The 17,923-nt window shown below is 64.5% G+C and overlaps 4 protein-coding genes across 8 annotated transcripts; all 4 read left to right on the top strand.

Moving 5' to 3' along the window:
* Positions 1–355: 355 nt before the first annotated feature.
* S100A13 (S100 calcium binding protein A13) lies at positions 356–1,462 on the top strand. Of its 2 annotated transcripts, none has more exons than XM_064474980.1 (3): positions 356–508; positions 909–1,089; positions 1,267–1,462. In XM_064474980.1, the coding sequence occupies exons 2-3, from the start codon at positions 937–939 to the stop codon at positions 1,399–1,401; spliced, it is 288 nt and encodes a 95-aa protein (XP_064331050.1). In that variant the 5' UTR covers positions 356–508; positions 909–936; the 3' UTR covers positions 1,402–1,462. The 2 variants fall into 2 exon arrangements, with proteins under 2 accessions (XP_064331050.1, XP_064331049.1); XM_064474979.1 differs by having other exon boundaries at positions 357–498.
* Positions 1,463–1,573: 111 nt separating this feature from the next.
* On the top strand, positions 1,574–5,009 carry S100A14 (S100 calcium binding protein A14). The gene is made up of 4 exons (XM_064474978.1): positions 1,574–2,266; positions 2,522–2,630; positions 3,841–3,987; positions 4,094–5,009. The coding sequence occupies exons 2-4, from the start codon at positions 2,598–2,600 to the stop codon at positions 4,211–4,213; spliced, it is 300 nt and encodes a 99-aa protein (XP_064331048.1). The 5' UTR covers positions 1,574–2,266; positions 2,522–2,597; the 3' UTR covers positions 4,214–5,009.
* A 3,838-nt stretch (positions 5,010–8,847) lies between these two features.
* S100A16 (S100 calcium binding protein A16) lies at positions 8,848–12,138 on the top strand. 4 transcript variants are annotated; one of them, XM_064475361.1, is made up of 3 exons: positions 8,848–8,929; positions 11,075–11,246; positions 11,357–12,138. In XM_064475361.1, exons 2-3 carry the CDS (start codon positions 11,091–11,093, stop codon positions 11,519–11,521), a joined length of 321 nt encoding a protein of 106 aa, XP_064331431.1. In that variant the 5' UTR covers positions 8,848–8,929; positions 11,075–11,090; the 3' UTR covers positions 11,522–12,138. The 4 variants fall into 4 exon arrangements, with proteins under 4 accessions (XP_064331431.1, XP_064331430.1, XP_064331429.1 ...); XM_064475360.1 differs by lacking the exon at positions 8,848–8,929 and adding an exon at positions 10,432–10,551; XM_064475359.1 differs by lacking the exon at positions 8,848–8,929 and adding an exon at positions 10,435–10,605.
* Positions 12,139–15,055: 2,917 nt separating this feature from the next.
* Positions 15,056–16,327, top strand: LOC104042991 (protein S100-A4-like). Its single transcript, XM_064474731.1, has 2 exons — positions 15,056–15,465; positions 16,146–16,327. Exons 1-2 carry the CDS (start codon positions 15,325–15,327, stop codon positions 16,308–16,310), a joined length of 306 nt encoding a protein of 101 aa, XP_064330801.1. The 5' UTR covers positions 15,056–15,324; the 3' UTR covers positions 16,311–16,327.
* Positions 16,328–17,923: the final 1,596 nt, after the last annotated feature.

The raw sequence follows: 17,923 nt of genomic DNA, 5'->3' as shown, positions 1-17,923 counted from the left end.
AGCCACCGTCTCGGGACGTGGCGGGGCGCTGGGGGCCACATCCTCATCCCCAGTGCAACCCCAGCCCTGCAGGGATGCACCTGGGGATGGACCTGCCCTACGCCCCAGGAAAAATCCGGGTGATGCTCGAGCCCCGTGGGATGCGCCAGCCCCCAGTGGGTGCCGGAGCAAACCCACCCTGTCCTCCCACATCGCTCCCCTCAGCCCCATGGTCCCATCCTGCTCCCCACCAGAGCATCCCCACGGCAGCAGAGCCCACGCAGTGCTGTGGAGGCCGCGGCAGCTCCAGCCCAGCGGGGCTGAGCACTGGATTTGGTCTGCTGCCCGCACAGGGAGGGATCCGGGCGGTGTCTGTGCGTCTGTCCGGTTGCAACAGGAAACCCAACACCGTGGCACGGGGAGGGGGGACGCGACAAAGCGCTGCGCTCTCCCCTCCTGTGTCGCAGGGTATAAAACCTCCAGGGGGGCCGCGATCTGCCTGCAACTCTCTGCCTGCAGGTGAGGGGGGGTAAGTAGGGAACTGCTGCCTGCAGCACCGGCCCCACCCTGGCCACCGTGTCGCAGGATGAGACGCTGACCCCATCCCTTTCCTGATGTCCCCCCACCCTGGCTGCCTCTGTGGCGTTTGTGCCAGGCTGTGCCGGATGGCAGCGGCATCACCGAATGGCTCTGCTCCCCCTCCCTGTGCCGGCTGGGGACAGCCTGGCCAAAGCTCTTGGTCTCGAGGGAGCAGAGGGGCAGACCTCAGCCCCGCGACCCTGCTCAGCCCTGCAGAGCTGAGCTGAGACCTTGCAGACTCGCTGCACCCTGGGCTAGGGAAGAGGAGAGGCTCCCCTTTTCCCAATGCACCCAGGGCACCCCAGGATGCCCCTCTGCCTCCGACCCCCTCTTGGCTCCTCTCCCTGCAGCCCCGGGCCACTGCCGTGCCCTGGCACCATGGCCACGGGCGAGCTGACCGAGCTGGAGAGGGCCATTGAGAAGGTCGTCACAACCTTCTTCACCTACGCGGGGAAGGAGGGCAAGAAGGGCACGCTGACGGCCGGCGAGTTCAAGGAGCTGGTCCAGCAACAGCTTCCCAACCTGATGAAGGTGAGGCGAGGGGGCAGCATGTGTAGGGGGGCTGGATCCCCGTGGGTCCCCCTGAGCTGAGGGGCTGCTCCCGGTACCTCGGGATTTGCAGGCGAGAGAGAGCAGCAGCCCCTGCTCCCCCGCATCCCACTCGCTGGGGGCCGGGATGCGGCCGAGCCTCTCCTGTCCTCACCACAGGACATCCCCTCCCTGGAGGAGAAGATGAGCGAGCTGGATGTGAACAACGATGAGGAGCTGAAATTCGGCGAGTACTGGCGGCTGATCGGGGAGCTGGCGAAGGCCATGCGGAGGGAGAAAGTGGGGAAGAAGTGACGGGGCTGGTGGGGAGACTCGGCTGATGCAGAGCTATTAAAAGAGATTTTTCTGAGCCTGAGCATCGCTGCTGTTCTTAGCAGGGGGTTCCCAGTCTGGGCAGCCCGTCTCCTTCCCTGCCTGCATCTGCCTACGGCCACGCTGTGCCCAGGGACCAGCCCAGCACCACCGGTCAGGGTTCCCTAAGCACTGGGCTGGCTGCTGCGGGGAACCTGTGATAGATGGGACCATTCCCAAATGGCCCTTGCGCTGCTCCGGCTTGTGGGGTGCCACCCTGTGCCCCACAAATGCCTTCCTGCCGGCTTGTGGGGTTGCTTAGTGCAACCACGATGGGTGGCAGAGACGTGGCTGCGACTGGGGTGGGACTCGGGAGCATCTCCGGCAGCGATGCCGTGGTGGCCGCGGTAGATGCCACCTCCAGGGCATCAATGCCCATCCTCTCTGGGGTCTTGGGTGGCACGGGGGGGGAGACGCATCCACTGGCACTACACGTTCCCGGCTCAGCACCCCTAACTGAGCTCCCGTTCCCAACGTTCAGCTCCCAAATCCCAACGCTGCTGGGAAATGGCAAAATCCCGGCCATGGGGTGACCCATCCCCGAGCCAGCCAGGGCCCGGTGCCCGGATGGCTGTTCCCACGCGGTGCTGCGCGGCTGTGCCGTGCCGTGCTGGATGGGGAGCCGTCAATGTGGCCGGGAAGGAGGCGTTTCCCGGCCCCACGCTGGCCCTGGGCCAGGCTCCGAAATGAGACGCCTTGCACCACACCGCAGCTGGCGGCGCACAGGGAGCTCCCACTCACACCTCCCCGCGGTATAAAACCCCGGTGCGCCGCAGCCCGCGCAGACCCAGGAGAGCCTGTGGAGCAGGTAAGTGGCCCATCCGCCACCGTGGGATGGGGGTCCGTGCCCAGGGGTCCCGCCACCCCTCTGCACCCCTCCTGCTCCCACGCTCAGCTCTGCCACGACTTGCCGCTGGGGCAGGGACGCTTCTGCCGCTGGGACGTGTCCCGGCAGCTCACCGCATCCCGGGGCTCCTTCCTCGCCCTGCGCTCAGTCCTGGCGCCGAAGGAGGAGAAAATCCCCCCAGGCCGAGAGCTGAGCTTGGCTTTCTTCCCCCGCCAGCTCCTCAAGACCCCGTTGGAGAGGACAGCCCCACCACCGCTGCCACCGAGGACCCACAGACCCTGCGAGGAGCAGCATGGGCCAGTGCAACTGCCGCAAGAAGCGCAAGGTCCATGAACGACGCTGGGGCACCGGGAGGGCCGGGACCCCCGGAGGGATGCGGGGCGCAGGGGTGACCCCGTACAGCCTCATCCTTCGGAGCACAGCCCTGGGCACACGGTGACTCAGAGCAGCGTGGCTGGGCCAGCCCCATCCTGGAGCCAGACTCCAGCCGAGGAGCCGGGGGGCTGTTTTAGGGTTCGGCGATGCTGCCCCGGCGCTGAGCAGGGGAACCTGGTGCTGCAGACTTGGAGCCACTTGAAAGATCGGGGAACCAGGCAGCTTTCTCCAGCTCCCGTGGACTCACCTTCGGGAGCTGCGCTCGCTCCTTGCAACCTCTCCAAGGATGCCCATTTACAGAAAGTCTCCTGTTTTCCTCGGCTTTCAAATGGGAGGCGCCCACCCCGCGCCCCTTTGCACCTGCGGAGGATCTGGCCCCCGGCCGGCTGAGCCGGGGCACCGGGCTGAGGCTCTGAAGATTGCTGGGCTCTTCCTAATGGGCATCGCCTGATGTGGTTTAATAGTGTTTCAAGGGGAAACCGCAGATGCCGAGTGAATCACCATCGTTTCCCTTCAAACGCAGCTTTGGCTAATTAGCACGAGCAGCCGGGGAGCCCAGGCTCTGCCCCCCACCCTGCCGGGGAAGGGGTCTGCAGCCCCGATGGGGAGGGAGAGGGGCTCCCGCTGCCGCCAAGCCCCATCCCGGCAGGCGCCCGAGTCGTCCCGGGCCCTGACTCATGCCACCATCCGCTGCTTGTGCAAAGGAGAGGAAGAACCAGTCCGGACGGCCGCGGCGGCCCCCGCGCGCCGTGGGTGTAGCGCCCGGAGACGCCGGGGTGGCTGAGCCTCGCTGGCCCCGGGCAGGGAGAAGTCCGGGCAAGCAGAGATGGGGGGTGACGTGCCTGCAGGGAGGGGTGTTGCGTCGAGGCGGAGGGGTGTATGGCAGCTGTAGGGGAGTATTGCAGCTGTGCAGAGCACGTATGGAGGGATGCAACGTTTGTACGGTGCGGTCTCACATCCGCACGGTGGGGTCTCACATCTGTATGGGGGCCTCACATCTGTACAGTGAGGTCTCGCATCTGTACGGAGGGGTTTCACGTTGATAAGGAGGTTTGTCACATCACTGCGGAGGGGTTGAGCACTGGCACATCTGTTTGGGGGATGTCCCGTCCATCCGGGGAGGTCTCCCACCACTGCTCACCCTCTCTCCCCTCGCGCAGGACTGCCAGGAGCTCACCGACGTGGAGCGCGCCATCGAGACCGTCATCAACCAGTTCCACTGCTACGCGGTGAAGGGACAGAAGGAGTACCTGACGCCCAACGAGATGCAGGAGCTGGTGACACAGAAGCTGCCCCACCTGGGGAAGGTGAGGGCAGAGCCCGGGGGTGGGTAGGGGGAGCTGGGGTGGGCACAGGCTGCCTGCAGGATGCTGCAGCTCCGTCACCTCGATGCTTTTTCTGCCCCCGCTGCAGTGCGTTGGACCCCTGGAGGAGAAGATCGAATGCATGGGAGATCCTGACGAGGCCAAGCTGGAGTTTGGAGAGTACTGGGACATGATGGGGGATGCGGCCAAGGGCTGCCGGAGGAAGTAGACGGCGGCGGGGGAAGGGAAGGCGCCCGAGGCCTCAGGCTCTGCACCGAGAAGCGCGAGAGGCTGTTGGTCCCCGTGGAATGCGCCTGGGAAAATGCAGCGTCGCTCCCACCGGGGCTCGTCTCCTCCCCGCGACCCCAGCCGGGGCGGAGGGATCCCCCTCCCCGGCTCCATCCCTGCCCTCTCTCATCTCTCCTTCCCGTCAGGAAACCTTCCTTCCCATCCCCAGCTCTGGCCTGTGCCATGGTGGGAGGGAGGTGGCAAGGGGGTTCCTGGCCCCAGCTCTGAAGCTGCCTTTCTCCGTCCTTTGCTCCAGAGCCTTTACCCCCAGGGTTGTCCTCCAGACCCAAAACCCCTCCGGTTGCAGGTCCCCCAGCCCCGGAGCATCGCAGCGAGAGGGACTCGGCTCCTTTCCCCCCAAAACCCTTGCGTGTGCGGGCTCACCCCCTGGCCCCATGCCCCGCCACCCAACGGGAGCCCCTTTGCCACCGCTCTGCCTCGTGCTTCGAGCTCCTTCGGGGGCGTCCCGGGCTCCGGGCTGGCCCCAACGTTGCCGTTCGTTGCCTGGGCGAATTCTCTGCTCCAGTCCTGGTGCAGGGACCACAGTGCCCTGTGCCCGCCCAGGTTTTGGGGTGCTGTGCCAGGGCGTGCCACCTGCGCGGTGCTCCCCCGCGTGCCCCTCTGCAGGGATGCTGGCCCCCGGCTGGCGGCTGGGCTCGGGGCTGGGACGGTGGCGGGTTGTTATCAGCTTGCGTCACTTGCAACCATTTTTGTATAAATTAATAAAGGAAAACACTGGAAAAAAATACAGCCAGGATGGGGTGACCTCATTTGTCCTTTGTGGGAGAGGGAAAAAGGGCAGCAGGGAGGGATGGGGCTGCAGCGACCCCACCTCTGAGCATCCTCGCTGCTGGGCTGCACAGCCCCGCTGGCCCCGGTGCAGAGCACGAGGGTGCAAGGGATGCTGCGGCCATGCACGGCGTGCTGCAAGTGTGCGTGGGGCTGGTGCTGCAAGCGTGCGTGGGGCTGTGGGCGTGCAGAGGGCTGCGTGTATGCGTGGGGCGCTGCAGGTGTGCGTGAGCGCCGTGGGTGTGCACGGCCGTGGTGCTGCGGGTGTGCGTGGGCACTGCGGGTGTGCACGGTGCCCTGGGTGTGCACGGGGCTGTGATGGCCGTGGTGCTGCGGGTGTGCACGGTGCCCTGGGTGTGCACAGGGCTGCGGGTGTGCACGGTGCTGCGGGTGTGCACGGGGCTGTGACGGCCGTGGTGCTGCGGGTGTGCACGGTGCCCTGGGTGTGCACAGGGCTGTGACGGCCGTGGTGCTGCGGGTGTGCACGGTGCCCTGGGTGTGCACGGGGCTGTGATGGCCGTGGTGCTGCGGGTGTGCACGGGGCTGTGACGGCCGTGGTGCTGCGGGTGTGCACGGTGCCCTGGGTGTGCACGGGGCTGTGATGGCCGTGGTGCTGCGGGTGTGCACGGGGCTGTGATGGCCGTGGTGCTGCGGGTGTGCACGGTGCCCTGGGTGTGCACGGGGCTGTGACGGCCGTGGTGCTGCGGGTGTGCACGGTGCCCTGGGTGTGCACGGGGCTGTGACGGCCGTGGTGCTGCGGGTGTGCACGGTGCCCTGGGTGTGCACGGGGCTGTGACGGCCGTGGTGCTGCGGGTGTGCACGGTGCCCTGGGTGTGCACGGGGCTGTGACAGCCGTGGTGCTGCGGGTGTGCACGGTGCCCTGGGTGTGCACGGGGCTGTGACGGCCGTGGTGCTGTGGGTGTGCACGGTGCCCTGGGTGTGCACGGGGCTGTGATGGCCGTGGTGCTGCGGGTGTGCACGGGGCTGTGACGGCCGTGGTGCTGCGGGTGTGCACGGTGCCCTGGGTGTGCACGGGGCTGTGACGGCCGTGGTGCTGTGGGTGTGCACGGTGCCCTGGGTGTGCACGGGGCTGTGATGGCCGTGGTGCTGCGGGTGTGCACGGGGCTGTGACGGCCGTGGTGCTGCGGGTGTGCACGGTGCCCTGGGTGTGCACGGGGCTGTGACGGCCGTGGTGCTGTGGGTGTGCACGGTGCCGTGGGTGTGCACGGTGCCCTGGGTGTGCATGGGGCTGGGCACATGCCCGGTTCCCGGGGTGCCGCGTGTCCAGCGGTCCCCATTTCAGGGGCCCCTCCACAGGGAGAGCCAGGGCTGCGTCTCCAGACTGGGCACCATGAGGACTTTGGGCAAGTGGCTCCACACTGGGCTGGAGGGAGCTCGGAGGAGACCCCAAAATCCTGGGCTCAGAAAGACCTGGGAGCTGCAAAGCCGGCAGCAAGATCCCACCTGTGCTGGGAGAGTGTGGGATTTCTGTGTAATTAGAGCAAATTAGAAAACAGTAAATGCCACAAAGAGGTGACTTGCTGGGGTGGAGCAATTAGCTCAGGCACCAAGCGCATGGAGGGTGTAGAACTGGGCTTGAGAGGCTGCAGGGCACCCGCTGAGCCTGGTTATCCCACCTCTCCTCTGCCATCTGGGCCGTTCCCGCCGAGCCCCATGTCCTGGAGGAGCCCTTGGGCAGCCCCGGAGGCATGATGGGGACCCCAAAAAGGAAGAGGGAGCGGGCACCTCAGCAGCACCTGCGTCCTCTTGTGATGCTCAGCGCTGGGGGGGAGGTGTGTAAAAAAAATGATGAATCAAACCAAACCAAACCAAAACCCAGAGAAATGTGATGAAACCTGAGGCCGGGAGAGGGTGGTGGGTCCTCCCGGGCCAGCGGCCGGCGTGGCAGCACCGAGACCACGGCTCGGCCACAGGCCACCCTCTGTCTCCTCTCACCTTGGGGTGGATTTCACAATGAGAATGACTATTTATTGTTCCTGCCTTGGAAATAAATACATGGAAATTAAGCAGAAAGGTGTGGTGTGCATTTAATTAGACAGGAAATGTGTCAAATGGTTAGGGTGATGGGGGGGAAAGGGGAGCCACGGCTCCTGGATCCTCTTCCCAGCACCAGGCTGGGAATGTGCCGTGGGAGCGGGGACTCCCGGGTCCTGTTTCTGGTTTGGCGACTGGCTCCCCGGCGTGACGGTGCGCTGTCGGGAGGACGACAATTCCTGCGGCGTGAGCCATCCTCGATAAGTATCTGTTGTATCTGGAAAGTCGTCGGAGGAGGTGGGAACAGCTCAGCCCATGGCGGGGTGGTTGGTGCCCCTCGGTGAGTCAGCACCGACCGTGGGGGAAGGCGCCGGGCCGGTGGAAACGCCGAGAAATGCATTTGTCTGTGCCGGGGCGGTTGCTGTGCGCGGGAATGGTGGCTCCAGCGTACCCACCGTGGGGGGGGGTGTGTCACCAAAGACCCCCAACGCTGGGGCTCAGTGTCCCCCCTCTGCAAAGGGTCCCATGGGGCAGAGCTTGTTCATGAGAAGCCAAACTGCTCCCGACCCTTCAGACCCGGAGCAGGTGGGGACCAGGAGAGAGACCAACGTCATCGGGGCGCTCAAAATGGCTGGAAACTGTCTTGTGATGGGTTTGGATGGTACGTGGCTGCTCTGAGCACACGCACACGCCCTGGATGCCTTGTAAAAATAAGGGCCTGGATGTGGTTGTGACATCTGCCAGGCACAGGAGAGTAATGAAAGCCCATGATTCAGAGGTGAGCTGTTTGCCTGCAGGGTCAGGGAGGGATTCCCACCCTCCTGGGATGTTGCATCAACGACACTGGAGAATCTCGGCCGAGAATGGGTTTGCTTCCTCCCAAGCAAGATTAGGAAGAAGCCAGTGGAGAGCCGGGGTGACACATGTCATTTTTTTTCCACAACGGGAGTCCCAAAGGTCCTCTGAGCAGGTGGCTGCTGCCCGTAACGTATCACCTCCTACTTTGCATCCTTAAACATGCAGCTCCCAGTAACGCCTGTATCTAATCTTGGCATCAAATCGCAGCGCCATTGCTCTGGTAGACGTACAGGGGTACAATTTGCTGGGACAATTAATTACGGATGCGACTTTACAAGCACGGCTACCAGCTAAGAAGAGCCTTATCTGCCCCAATGCATCTAGAGATGGCTGAGAGCTGGATGCAGCCCTGCTCGGAGCCCACGCTTGTGCTCCCAGGGCCCCAGAGGCTGGCGCCAGCCCCTTTCACCCTCAAAAACAAGTGGTTTTGGTTCAAATAAACAATGTTCCCCGACTTGCTGGGCAGCTCCTGTGCCACACCGGACCCGGTTGGCTTTGCTTCTTCGGCAGTGGGTGCACGGGGCGGTTTGGAGCAGGGTGGGCAGCAGGGATGTGCCGTGGGATGGAGGAGCTGGCCTTTCGGCTGGATGGCGGCGGGTTGGCAAACCCCGGGACCAAGCTGGAGTTGCACTGTGTCTGATAAACCCTCACTGCCGAGAGCCCACCACCCCTCCCAGCCAGTGGGGTCTTTTGGGGTGGTCCCCAAATGGCTGCCATCACCCTGTGGCCACAGCTAAATGCAGAGCAGCCCCCGGGAGGGAGCCGGAGCCCGCCGCAGGTCCCTGCTCGCGCTGACCCGTCCGGGTGTTGCAATTGCAGGGAGCCATTTCCCAGGTGAGCCCCAGCCTGGGAACGCCCTGGGAACGTCAGGGAGGGGCGGGAGCCTCTTTAAAAGCCTCTGTGGGCCCTGCGGTATGGGTGCAAGGTGAGGAGAGAGCGGGCGTCATCGGCTCCCGCTGCGCGTGCTGCCAAATCAGCGACAGACGGACACAGCAGGACCCCCGGACAGAGCCAGGTGAGGTTCTGAGCTGGGATGGGAAACCTGCCGCTGGGACCCTCGGGGTGACTATTTAACCAGGAGCAGCCCTAGGACTTGGGTGGTGGAAACCCCCCGAGCCCTTCAGCAGCACCCTGCGCGCGGGCCTGGGATGGAGGGGCCCCGCTGGATGCGAGGGGAGCGCTGGGGGAGCTGGGCTGGGGTGGTGGGTGTTCTGGCATGGGGCTTGCCAGCGTTCATCGACCTCCACTGCCTGCGGAGAGCGCAGCACATGGGGTTGCCGGTGTGGTCTGGCCCCTGGAAAAGGGGCATTTCCCCCCTGCTTTGGCTGCAGCGATGCCAGGGCTGTGGGTAGGGAGCACCGGGGCTGTGCCTGGCTGCGGTCCTGGCTCTGGGCACTGGTGCTGGCGAGCGTGCGAGGAAGGAGAGGGAGAGGAGAAAGAAGAGGGGGAACTGCAGTGGCAGGAGCGGAGCAGCCAGCAAGCCCCGTCCTGCCCATCCCGCCTACCCAGCGCCCAGCCCTGCTGCGGCTGTGCCGGCATCCCCGCGTCCCGCTCCGGTGACAACGTCCCCATGCCCCAGGCTGGCCCTGGGGGGACGCGGCGGGGCCGGGGCGCAGGCGGTGGCGGGGCCGTGCGGGCTGCGCTGTTGCGGATGGGCTGGTGCCGTGAGTCAGCGGCGAAGCAGCAGCCCCGACGCCCCGAGGATGGGCTGGGCGCTGGTGGCGGGAGACCGGCGCCGCCGCTGTGGGGTCTGCATGTGGGGACCCCAGTGGGTGCAGGGGGCGGGTGGGCAGTCGGTACTTTTGCCTGGGTGCTGCCAATTACTTTTTGTTGGCAATAAATGGCCCGGGCCGAGGAAGGGCCGCAGCTGGAGGTCTCCGTTGACCAGCTCTGGTAGGGCCATGCCGGGCACTGCAGCTTGCTGGGACCATTCAGAAGCCACCCTGGTGCCCAGAATCCTGCAAGCTGGGGACAGTCCCTGGTCCTGGGGTTGGGGTGGCCCTGGGCTGTGGCACCATGGCACAGCGGAGGCTCCCGCAGGGACAAGGATGGCTCGGGAGGGTACCCGGCCATGCTGAGGCACGCAGGGACAAGTGTGACAGTGAGGGGAGCCTGGGGCTGAGCCTCGTGTCTCTTGTCACCACCCTGATGTGCCGACGTCCTTGGCCTGGGGCTGAACTGGGGAGGATCAGTGCAAAGAGAGAGTGGACGTGAGCCAAGTTTGGGGTACGGGGCAGGTCCTGCCTGCTCCTGGGGAGCAGCTGGGCTGCAGAAACCCTCCTGGATGATGCCCCCAGAGTGGGGGACAGTGCTGGGCCACCCCTCTGGGCTCCATGCACGCCACCCCTTCGGCTCCCTCCAAGACCCCTGTGGCTACCGTTGCTGCGATGGTCAGTGTTGCACCCCGGGCTCTTGTTTGGCTCCACTGAAACAATGGGGTGCAAGGCCTCACCTCGCCCCGCTCCCTGCCGCTGACGGGGCAGGAAAGAGCCACGGCCGGACAAGGTGACGCAGTTCCCGTCCCTGCCTGCCCGCATCCTGCCCAGGATGCAGATTCCAGACCCCGTGGCAGGGACCATCCTGCTGGGTCCATCCACAGGAAGGAGCTTCCTGGTTTGGGGCAGCCTCGGGACCGCGGTGAGAGGAGGGGGACGCTGGACATCAAGCAGGCAGGCAGGATTTGACCCCGCGGTATGGGGGACGCCCTTGGCTGGGCTCGCGGGGGGCTCGGGCAGGTCCGGACCTGCTCCGCTGGGGTGTTCCCGGAGCTGTGAAGCAAGAGGAGGGCTGGCCGGTAATTCCTGCCCTCGTCCTGCCGCCACCGCCGCCGCCGCCGCGTGGCTCCCAGCCCCATTCCTCCCTAATGAGCCCTGGGAACCGGCGGCTGTGGCCTTGGCACCGCGGAGCCCCGCGGCCCCGGTGCCATAATTGCCGCCCCGTCCCACGCACGTGGGCGGCCGCCCCGAGGGGGTGCAGGTGGGGTGGCTGGCGTGGGGCGGGTGCTGTGCCGGAGCCGGGGTGCCAGAGACCCCCATGCATGCCCTAAGCGATGGCACCACGATCTTTGGCGGCACGCTCCCTGCCCTTCCACACCCCCTGTCCTCCAGTGTGGGCACATGGAGGGTCCCACGGCCCCCGTCCCTGACCCCGGTCCCCGCAGGTGACAGCAGGCAGCGATGGCAGAATGCACGGAGCTGGAATGGGCCGTCCAGGCGCTGGTGAACAACTTCGACAAGTACTCGAGCCGCCGCTGCTGCTGTAAGAAGCCGCGGCGCATCAGCAAGAAGGATTTCCGCAAGATGCTGAGCTGTGAGCTCAACCACATGCTGACGGTGAGGCTGGGGCGCGCGGGGCCGGGGACCAGCTTGCATGGGGGTCCCCCTCACCCTGCAGGCCGCTTTCCCCACCGCCCCGGTGTGAGCAGTTCCGCTCTCTCCCCCAGGACACCGGGAACCGTCAAGCGGCCGACAAGCTCATCTGCGACCTGGACGAGAACAAAGACGGGCGCATCAGCTTCGAGGAGTACTGGACCTTGATAGGCGGCATCGCCAGCCCCATCGCCCAAATCATCCGCCAGCAGGAGCAGAGCATCAAGCACACCAAGTAGCTGCCTGCATCCGGACCCTCCCCGGGCTCAGCCCCCACCGGGCTCAGCCCCTGCTTCTCCATGGCTCCCCGCTTCTCGCCTCTCCCGCTGCCGAGCCCCACCCCGAGCCCCAGCTTGCCCCGGGGCACCCCGGTCTCCCACGGCTTTGCCGACTGAGCCATGCCGGGGTGCGGTCGGGGCGGGAAGTCCCTGTGGGTGGGAGCTGGGGGGTGCGAGGCCGTCACAGCCTCAGGGGGCTCCTCCTTGCCCCATGCCACGACATCCCTGCCCTCACCCTCTTCTGCAAGCCCTGACCTTGATGGGCTGCTGGGAAAGAAGCAAAGGGAGAGGCTTCCCCTCATTTAGGACATGAATTCTGTCTGTTCTCAGACCTCTGGGGCATGGCCCCGCTGGCAGAAACCCCATCACAACCGGGACTCCCTCTCCCTTTGGATCTCCCCCTCAATGTCGGGGGTCTTCTTGGGAAAAGGGTGCCTTTCCCCCTCCCCAAGCTGGTGAAGGGTCTGCCCTGCCTGCGCTGCCTGGTGCTCTGGTCCTTCGGGCTTGGGGAGCGGCGCGGTCCCATCCGGGCAACACCACCGTGGTTATTTATTGCAGCAATAAAGTTTGGAGGAGCAGCGGGTGACGCTGAGGTTCTGCCTTCCCGGGGGCTGCCCCGCAGCGTGTGTGCACCCAGGGGATGCGGGGAGACGAAGGAGGGGGTCCGCCCTGTCCCCCATCACCCACACAGTCACGGCGTGTCCTGGGCTGGCGATAACACCCCTCCCAGCCTCCCAGACTTGCTGGGATGGACTTCCTGGGGCTGATCGAGCCACCACGAGGTGTCAGCAGACACCGTGGCCTCCCGGCACCCCACCGGCCCGCAGCACCCCAAGCCGCTGCCTGGGGCACAGGGTGTGGGTGCTGCTGCTGCCACACGTCCCAGGGTACCCTCCCCACACCCTGACACGGTGTCCCGAGCAGCCGGGGGCTACAGCCCCGCACCTGTGCGCAGCAAGGGCATGGCCACCCCAACCCCGGGGCATCTTGGGGGACCCCAATTCCCACGCTGCACCTCAGCGCGATGCATGGCCCCCAACGGGGATGGGGACGGGGGAAAGCTCCGCGCCCCTTACGTGCCGGCTCACCCCAGGCCGGCAGCGCTCGGCGGGAGCGCGCTGCAGCCTGGCTCATGGCGCCCCGTGACGCCCACGGTGCTGGCCGGCAGCCCAAGCCGGCAGTCCCAGCGCCTGCTGGGGATTTTCCACTGGGAAGGGAGTTTGCCCTGGGCCTGCGAGCATGGCGGTGGCCCCCCGCAACCTCTGCAAGTGGGGGTGGCCCCCCCACTTCTGTGGCAGGGGGATACCAGCACCCTGAAGCCAGGATGCCCATCTCCTTCCAGCCAGCCCCCCCTTGCTGACCCTGCTGCTCTCCTCCCCAATGCAGGAGCATCGCTGGCTCTTGCCCGTCCCCCTGCCCATGAAGCCCACCTTCCCTTGCCCTGCAGCACCAGGGGTCCTGGGCAAACTGGGGGCTCCCCTGTGGGAGCCGGTGCAGCCGGGCAGGGCTGAGGCTGAGTCACGATGGAGGAATCTCTCTTGGGCGAGGGCAGGGCTCGTGACTCACGCCACTGTTTATGGGGTGAGTGGGGCTTGGCTGGGCGCTGCACCCGGCTGCTCACATGGGATCCCAGCGATCCGGTGGGATCCGGGGTGGACTCTCAGGGTGTCTCCAGAATGGACCCTCAGGGTGAGGGGCAACCAGCCCCCAACATCTCATTTCTAGATGCAGATCGGCTGCAGTGCACAGAAACAATTCAGGATGTCCCCTCCTCGTGCACGCTTCCCCGCAGGACCCCGGCACCCGGGCTGGGGCTCTGAGCAGTTGCAGCCCCCATACCCGTGCTGGTCACATTATTTCCCACCCTGGAGCTGCTTGGAGAAAACATGGGTGCATGGAGAACCCAGGGGATGCACAGGGGACCTGGGGGGTGCATCAGTGTGTGGGGGACCGATGTGTCAGAGGAAGTTTTGCACGGACATCTGCGTGGGCAGGGGGTGGTTTATGTGCCCTTGCACTCGGCTACTGCACCCCTGGGTGCTCCTCCTGGAAAGCCCTGCGGCACGTTGCATGGCACCATATGGCAGGTGGGGCGGGAGGGATGGTGCGGGGCCGTGGGACAGGGATGGGGCTGCCAGGCTCTGCAGCTGGCCCCGATTTAGGGAGCTCAAACCCATGCTCCCGTCCTCGTGTCCCCCGCGGGATCAGCTCCGGGCACCCTGCACCAGCTGCTACCCCAGCCCTGGCGGTGCACCAGCCTCGAGGTCCCACGTGGCGCAAGACTTGTAAGATTTCAGAAAATGCCCCAGATATGTTCCACCATGGTCCTCCTCGGCTGCCACAAGTCTGGGAGAAGACAGACACGTTTCCTCTGCAATCACCAGAGACTGAGAGGTTGGCTCACTTCCAGATGCCCAAGTCCAGGTCGCCTTGGGTTTCGCCAGACGAGGACTTTCCCTGGCTCCCTCCTGCAAACCAAACAGGCTCTGGCGGATGGGTGGAAACGCAAACATAACTGGGGGGTGCCGGGAAAAGCCGGGTGCCCTCTCTGGTGCCAGTGCAGGGAGCAGCCCCCTGCCAGGATGGCCACTGCCCTGGAACAAGCCCTGGCCTCCAGCATTGCCACTTCCACGAGTGCTCGGGGAAGGAGGGTGACAAGCGCCGGGTGAGCTGAAGGAGCTGCCCAGCTTCATGGGGGTGAGCGTGGGGACACCCGGGACCAAGCCCCACCAGCATCCTCATGTCTCTCCCCACCACTGGGAAAGATGCGGGGGTCAGGGAAGGGCTCCCTCCTCCCTGAAACAGGTTCCCCCCTTCTGCCAAAACCACCCGTTGTGGTGCTGTGGCCGGTGAGCGCCGTCCTTGACCCCACTGATGACGAAGGACCTGGAGGACAAGGACAACATGATGGACTTCAAGGAGTACGTGGTCCTCCTGGGCTGCCCCAGCATGTCCTGCAGTGACTTCTGTGCTAAGGCTCATGGCCCCACCGGCCGGCATCGAGCCCCAGCCTGTGGCTCAATAGAGCTGCTGTCACCTCCCCAGCCCCGCTGCGGAGCCTGTTCATTTTGCGTTGGGGTCACTGGGGTGGGAGGGCTTGGGACTGTCTGTCGTGGGGAGACCAGGGCCACCCAGAAAGCTGGTGGTGTGGGTGACAGTACAGTGACGGCTCAGGCAGGAATGTGGGCTGGTGACCAGCTATCTCCAGGGAGCCCCAGGGGATGCCCCAGCCCTTCCCAATCCCCGTGCCCATCTCTTGGCTTGTGCCTCGGTCCCCAGACTCCCCAGTAGGGCCGGCAGCTCCTCCCAGCAGCACCCAAACCCACCCACCTCCCGCTAATGGGATCACACAGCTCATTAGGCAAAAATGAGGTGCGGGTGAAACAAAAATGAGGTGTGGGGCTGCTGGGAAAGCCTGGAGGCGAGGGGGCTGCATGGGCCAGCGCCACCCCGGCTGGGCTATAAATGCCCATCGCGCTCCAGGTGCAGCACCCTGGCTCCCCGCTGCTGCGTGATCTCTGCTGACCCCGGTGAGTCTCTGCTCCCCTTCCTCCTGCATCGCTTGTTGCGCAGCTTTGGTCTCCAGCTGCCATTCACCCAGCAGCCGCGGCACCCCCAAACGCCTCCCTGCGAGGCACCGGGGTTGCAACTGCTCCTCTGCAGCATCGCGGACTGATTTGGGCAGGTTGGGGGGGGACGGGCCCCCATCGCTGCCCTGACCCCACCCCCGGTGCTCTGCCCTCCAGGCGTGCAGGAGGCTGGCGATGGCATGTCCCCTGGAGCAGGCGCTGGCCGTGATGGTCACCACCTTCCACAAGTACTCGGGGAAGGAGGGGGACAAGTACAAACTCAGCAAGGCAGAGCTCAAGGAGCTGCTGAACAAGGAGCTGCCCGTCTTCGGGAGCGTGAGTGGCCGTGGGGGCACATCCCTCTGCATCCCTCGGAGGTTCCCGGGCACGGGCGGGGGGTGTTGCAGGGGCAGGAGCAAACCAGCCTCGGGTCTTTCCACACAGCACAGTGTGAGCCGGCGTGAGCCAAAGCGGTCTCTGAATGTCCCCAAAGCACGCACGATGGACGCGGCCCATGTGCGACACGCTGAGACCTCGTGCTCCGGGGCAAGCCCTGGGGAGGAGGGACGAGGCCAGGAGAACCCGAGCTGAAGCATGCTCACGTCGAAAGGAAGCTTGGCTTTCTTACACCCACAGGAATATTTTGATTGGCAAAGAAAGTCATGCTCCGATTTCCATTTTTTTTAAATCCTTTTTTTAACCCCCACTTCCCCTTCTGGCTTGTGGTTTAAACCGGGAGGAGGGAAGGAGAAGTTTTTCAGCCGAGCTTTTTCATGACTAAGAGGCATATTTGCTGTAGGTGTGCCAGCACGCCCCAGATCACAGGTAAGCCACCTGCATCTCTAAAGGCCACCTCCTTTCAAAGGCGAAGATAAAAGCCTCCTTCAAGGCAGGGGAAGGGAAGCCCAGGCTTTTTACATCCTTCCTTGCAAGCAGCGGGGCTGGGTGAGGAAGCACGTCGCTCATCCGTGTACCCCAAAACCCCTCACCCCCCACTGCGCTCCCGTCCCCTGCAGAAACAAATGGACGAGGTGGAGTTCAGGAGGCTTGTGAACGACCTGGACCATGACAAGGACAGCGAGGTGGATTTTAAGGAGTACGTCTGCTTCCTGGCCTGCGTCACCATGGGCTTCAACGAGTTCTTCAAGGACGGCTCCACCAAGCAGCCCCGCAAGAAGTGACCCCCGCTGCCCACAGCATCGCCGGGGGGCTTTCAATAAAAGCTTTTCCAAAGCCTTGGTGTGCCTCAGCCGGGTTTTGTGTGCCACAGGTTAGCGGGCAGCTGGGTGACTCATGCCTTCCGCTTGCTCTGTGGGATTTTCCACAGCACGACTCAGCCCCGGGAGGCATTTTTTGGAAAAGCCTGAGCAAAACAGCTCAGTGCCGCCTCCAAGCAACGCCCTTGGACATCCCCCCTGAACCGTCCTTGCTGGTTCAGTGCACATTTGGCCCAAAACATACGAGCTTCCCTGAGCTGAGCTTGGGTCTTAGGTCGGCGTGAGCTGCCCTGCGCCATGCGTTGGGTTTGGGGAGAGAAAGGTGGTCTGGAGGAAGCAGGCAGGAAGTTTCAAGGTCCATCCAAAGCACAAAAGCCACAGCGTGTCCCCAGTTCCTGCAGAGAAGAGCTGTTTCTGAGCAGCTGGAGGAGACCCTCAGCCTCCCTGGGACATGGATGAGCCCATGCTGGGGGACTGCATTGGAGAAGGTCAACCTGAGCCCCCCAGGTTTACCACAGAGCCGTGGGGGTGGCTTCCTGAGCACGTCAGCCTGCGATAGCGGCTGGGAAGCCCGGGGCTCACCCCTGCTTCACCTCCCCATAGCTGCAGCAGCTCCCGGCAGGTCTGGGCTGGTTTGCAGAAGGTGCTGAGGCTGCTCTCTGGCTTTCCCCAACGGCCCCAAAACCCTAGAGAAACCACCCCAGTTTCACAAAGCCTCTGCGTCACTGCATGGCAGAGCAGACCCCTGGCAGGGCCTGTCCCTGAGCCCCCAAGTCCTCCCAGCATCCCCCCAGCAGCTCCAAGCTTTGCCCTGCCCTTTCCCAGGGTCTTTATGAAGAGCCCCAGGGAGTTTCTGCCCCCTCCCAGTAATTTACACCAGTTTGCACTTGCTAACAGGGAGATGAGGTTCAGGCTTGGGGGTTTCTTTTGCCAAAATGATCCTTAAAGAAACCCCCCGACCTGGGGAGATGCTGTGAAGTGTTTGGTGAAGTTTGACACCCCACTGGGCATCGGAGCAACCTGGAGCCGGCAGCAGGGCTTCATCCCCTGTTTTTCTCACTCTGGTCCCCGCAGCAGCAGGTGCCTTTGTCCCGAGGGGGCTCAGCCAGGCTCAGGGACACTTGGGGTATTTGCCAGCCCTTGCGCCACGCTGAAAAGCTGGCTCACGCCACGACAGGGGGTTGCAAACCGCCGGTGCCTGGCTTTCTCCCGCAGCTCCCTGACATGTGCCTGGGACATGCAGGCACCAAAATAGCGCTCCGTTACACAACGGGGCGTTGTGACGCACTGCCCTCGCAGTTAGGAAACAGAAATCTCTTGCAGTTAAGTTAAAAACAGAAAAAAAAAAAAAACCAAAAAACCCTCACCCAAACATCCAGCACAACAACAACAAAGCCACGGACAAACCCCGCTCAGGTTTTGGCAGCTTCTAGATGTCCCCGGGGATGCTGCCAAAACCATCGTGGGCAGCATCTCGCCCCGCACCAGCATCGCCTGCCCTCCCTGGCAGCGGTGGGACGTGGTGCCCACCGCTGCCCTTGCTTCACCCCTTGTCCCTAGCGAGTCTCCTCGTCCAG

The sequence above is a fragment of the Phalacrocorax carbo genome, chromosome 28 (genome assembly GCF_963921805.1).
Source record: "Phalacrocorax carbo chromosome 28, bPhaCar2.1, whole genome shotgun sequence".
Taxonomy (NCBI): Eukaryota; Metazoa; Chordata; class Aves; order Suliformes; family Phalacrocoracidae; genus Phalacrocorax; species Phalacrocorax carbo.
The sequence above is the reverse complement of the archived record's forward strand: the minus strand, read 5'-3'. Positions and strand labels throughout refer to the sequence as shown.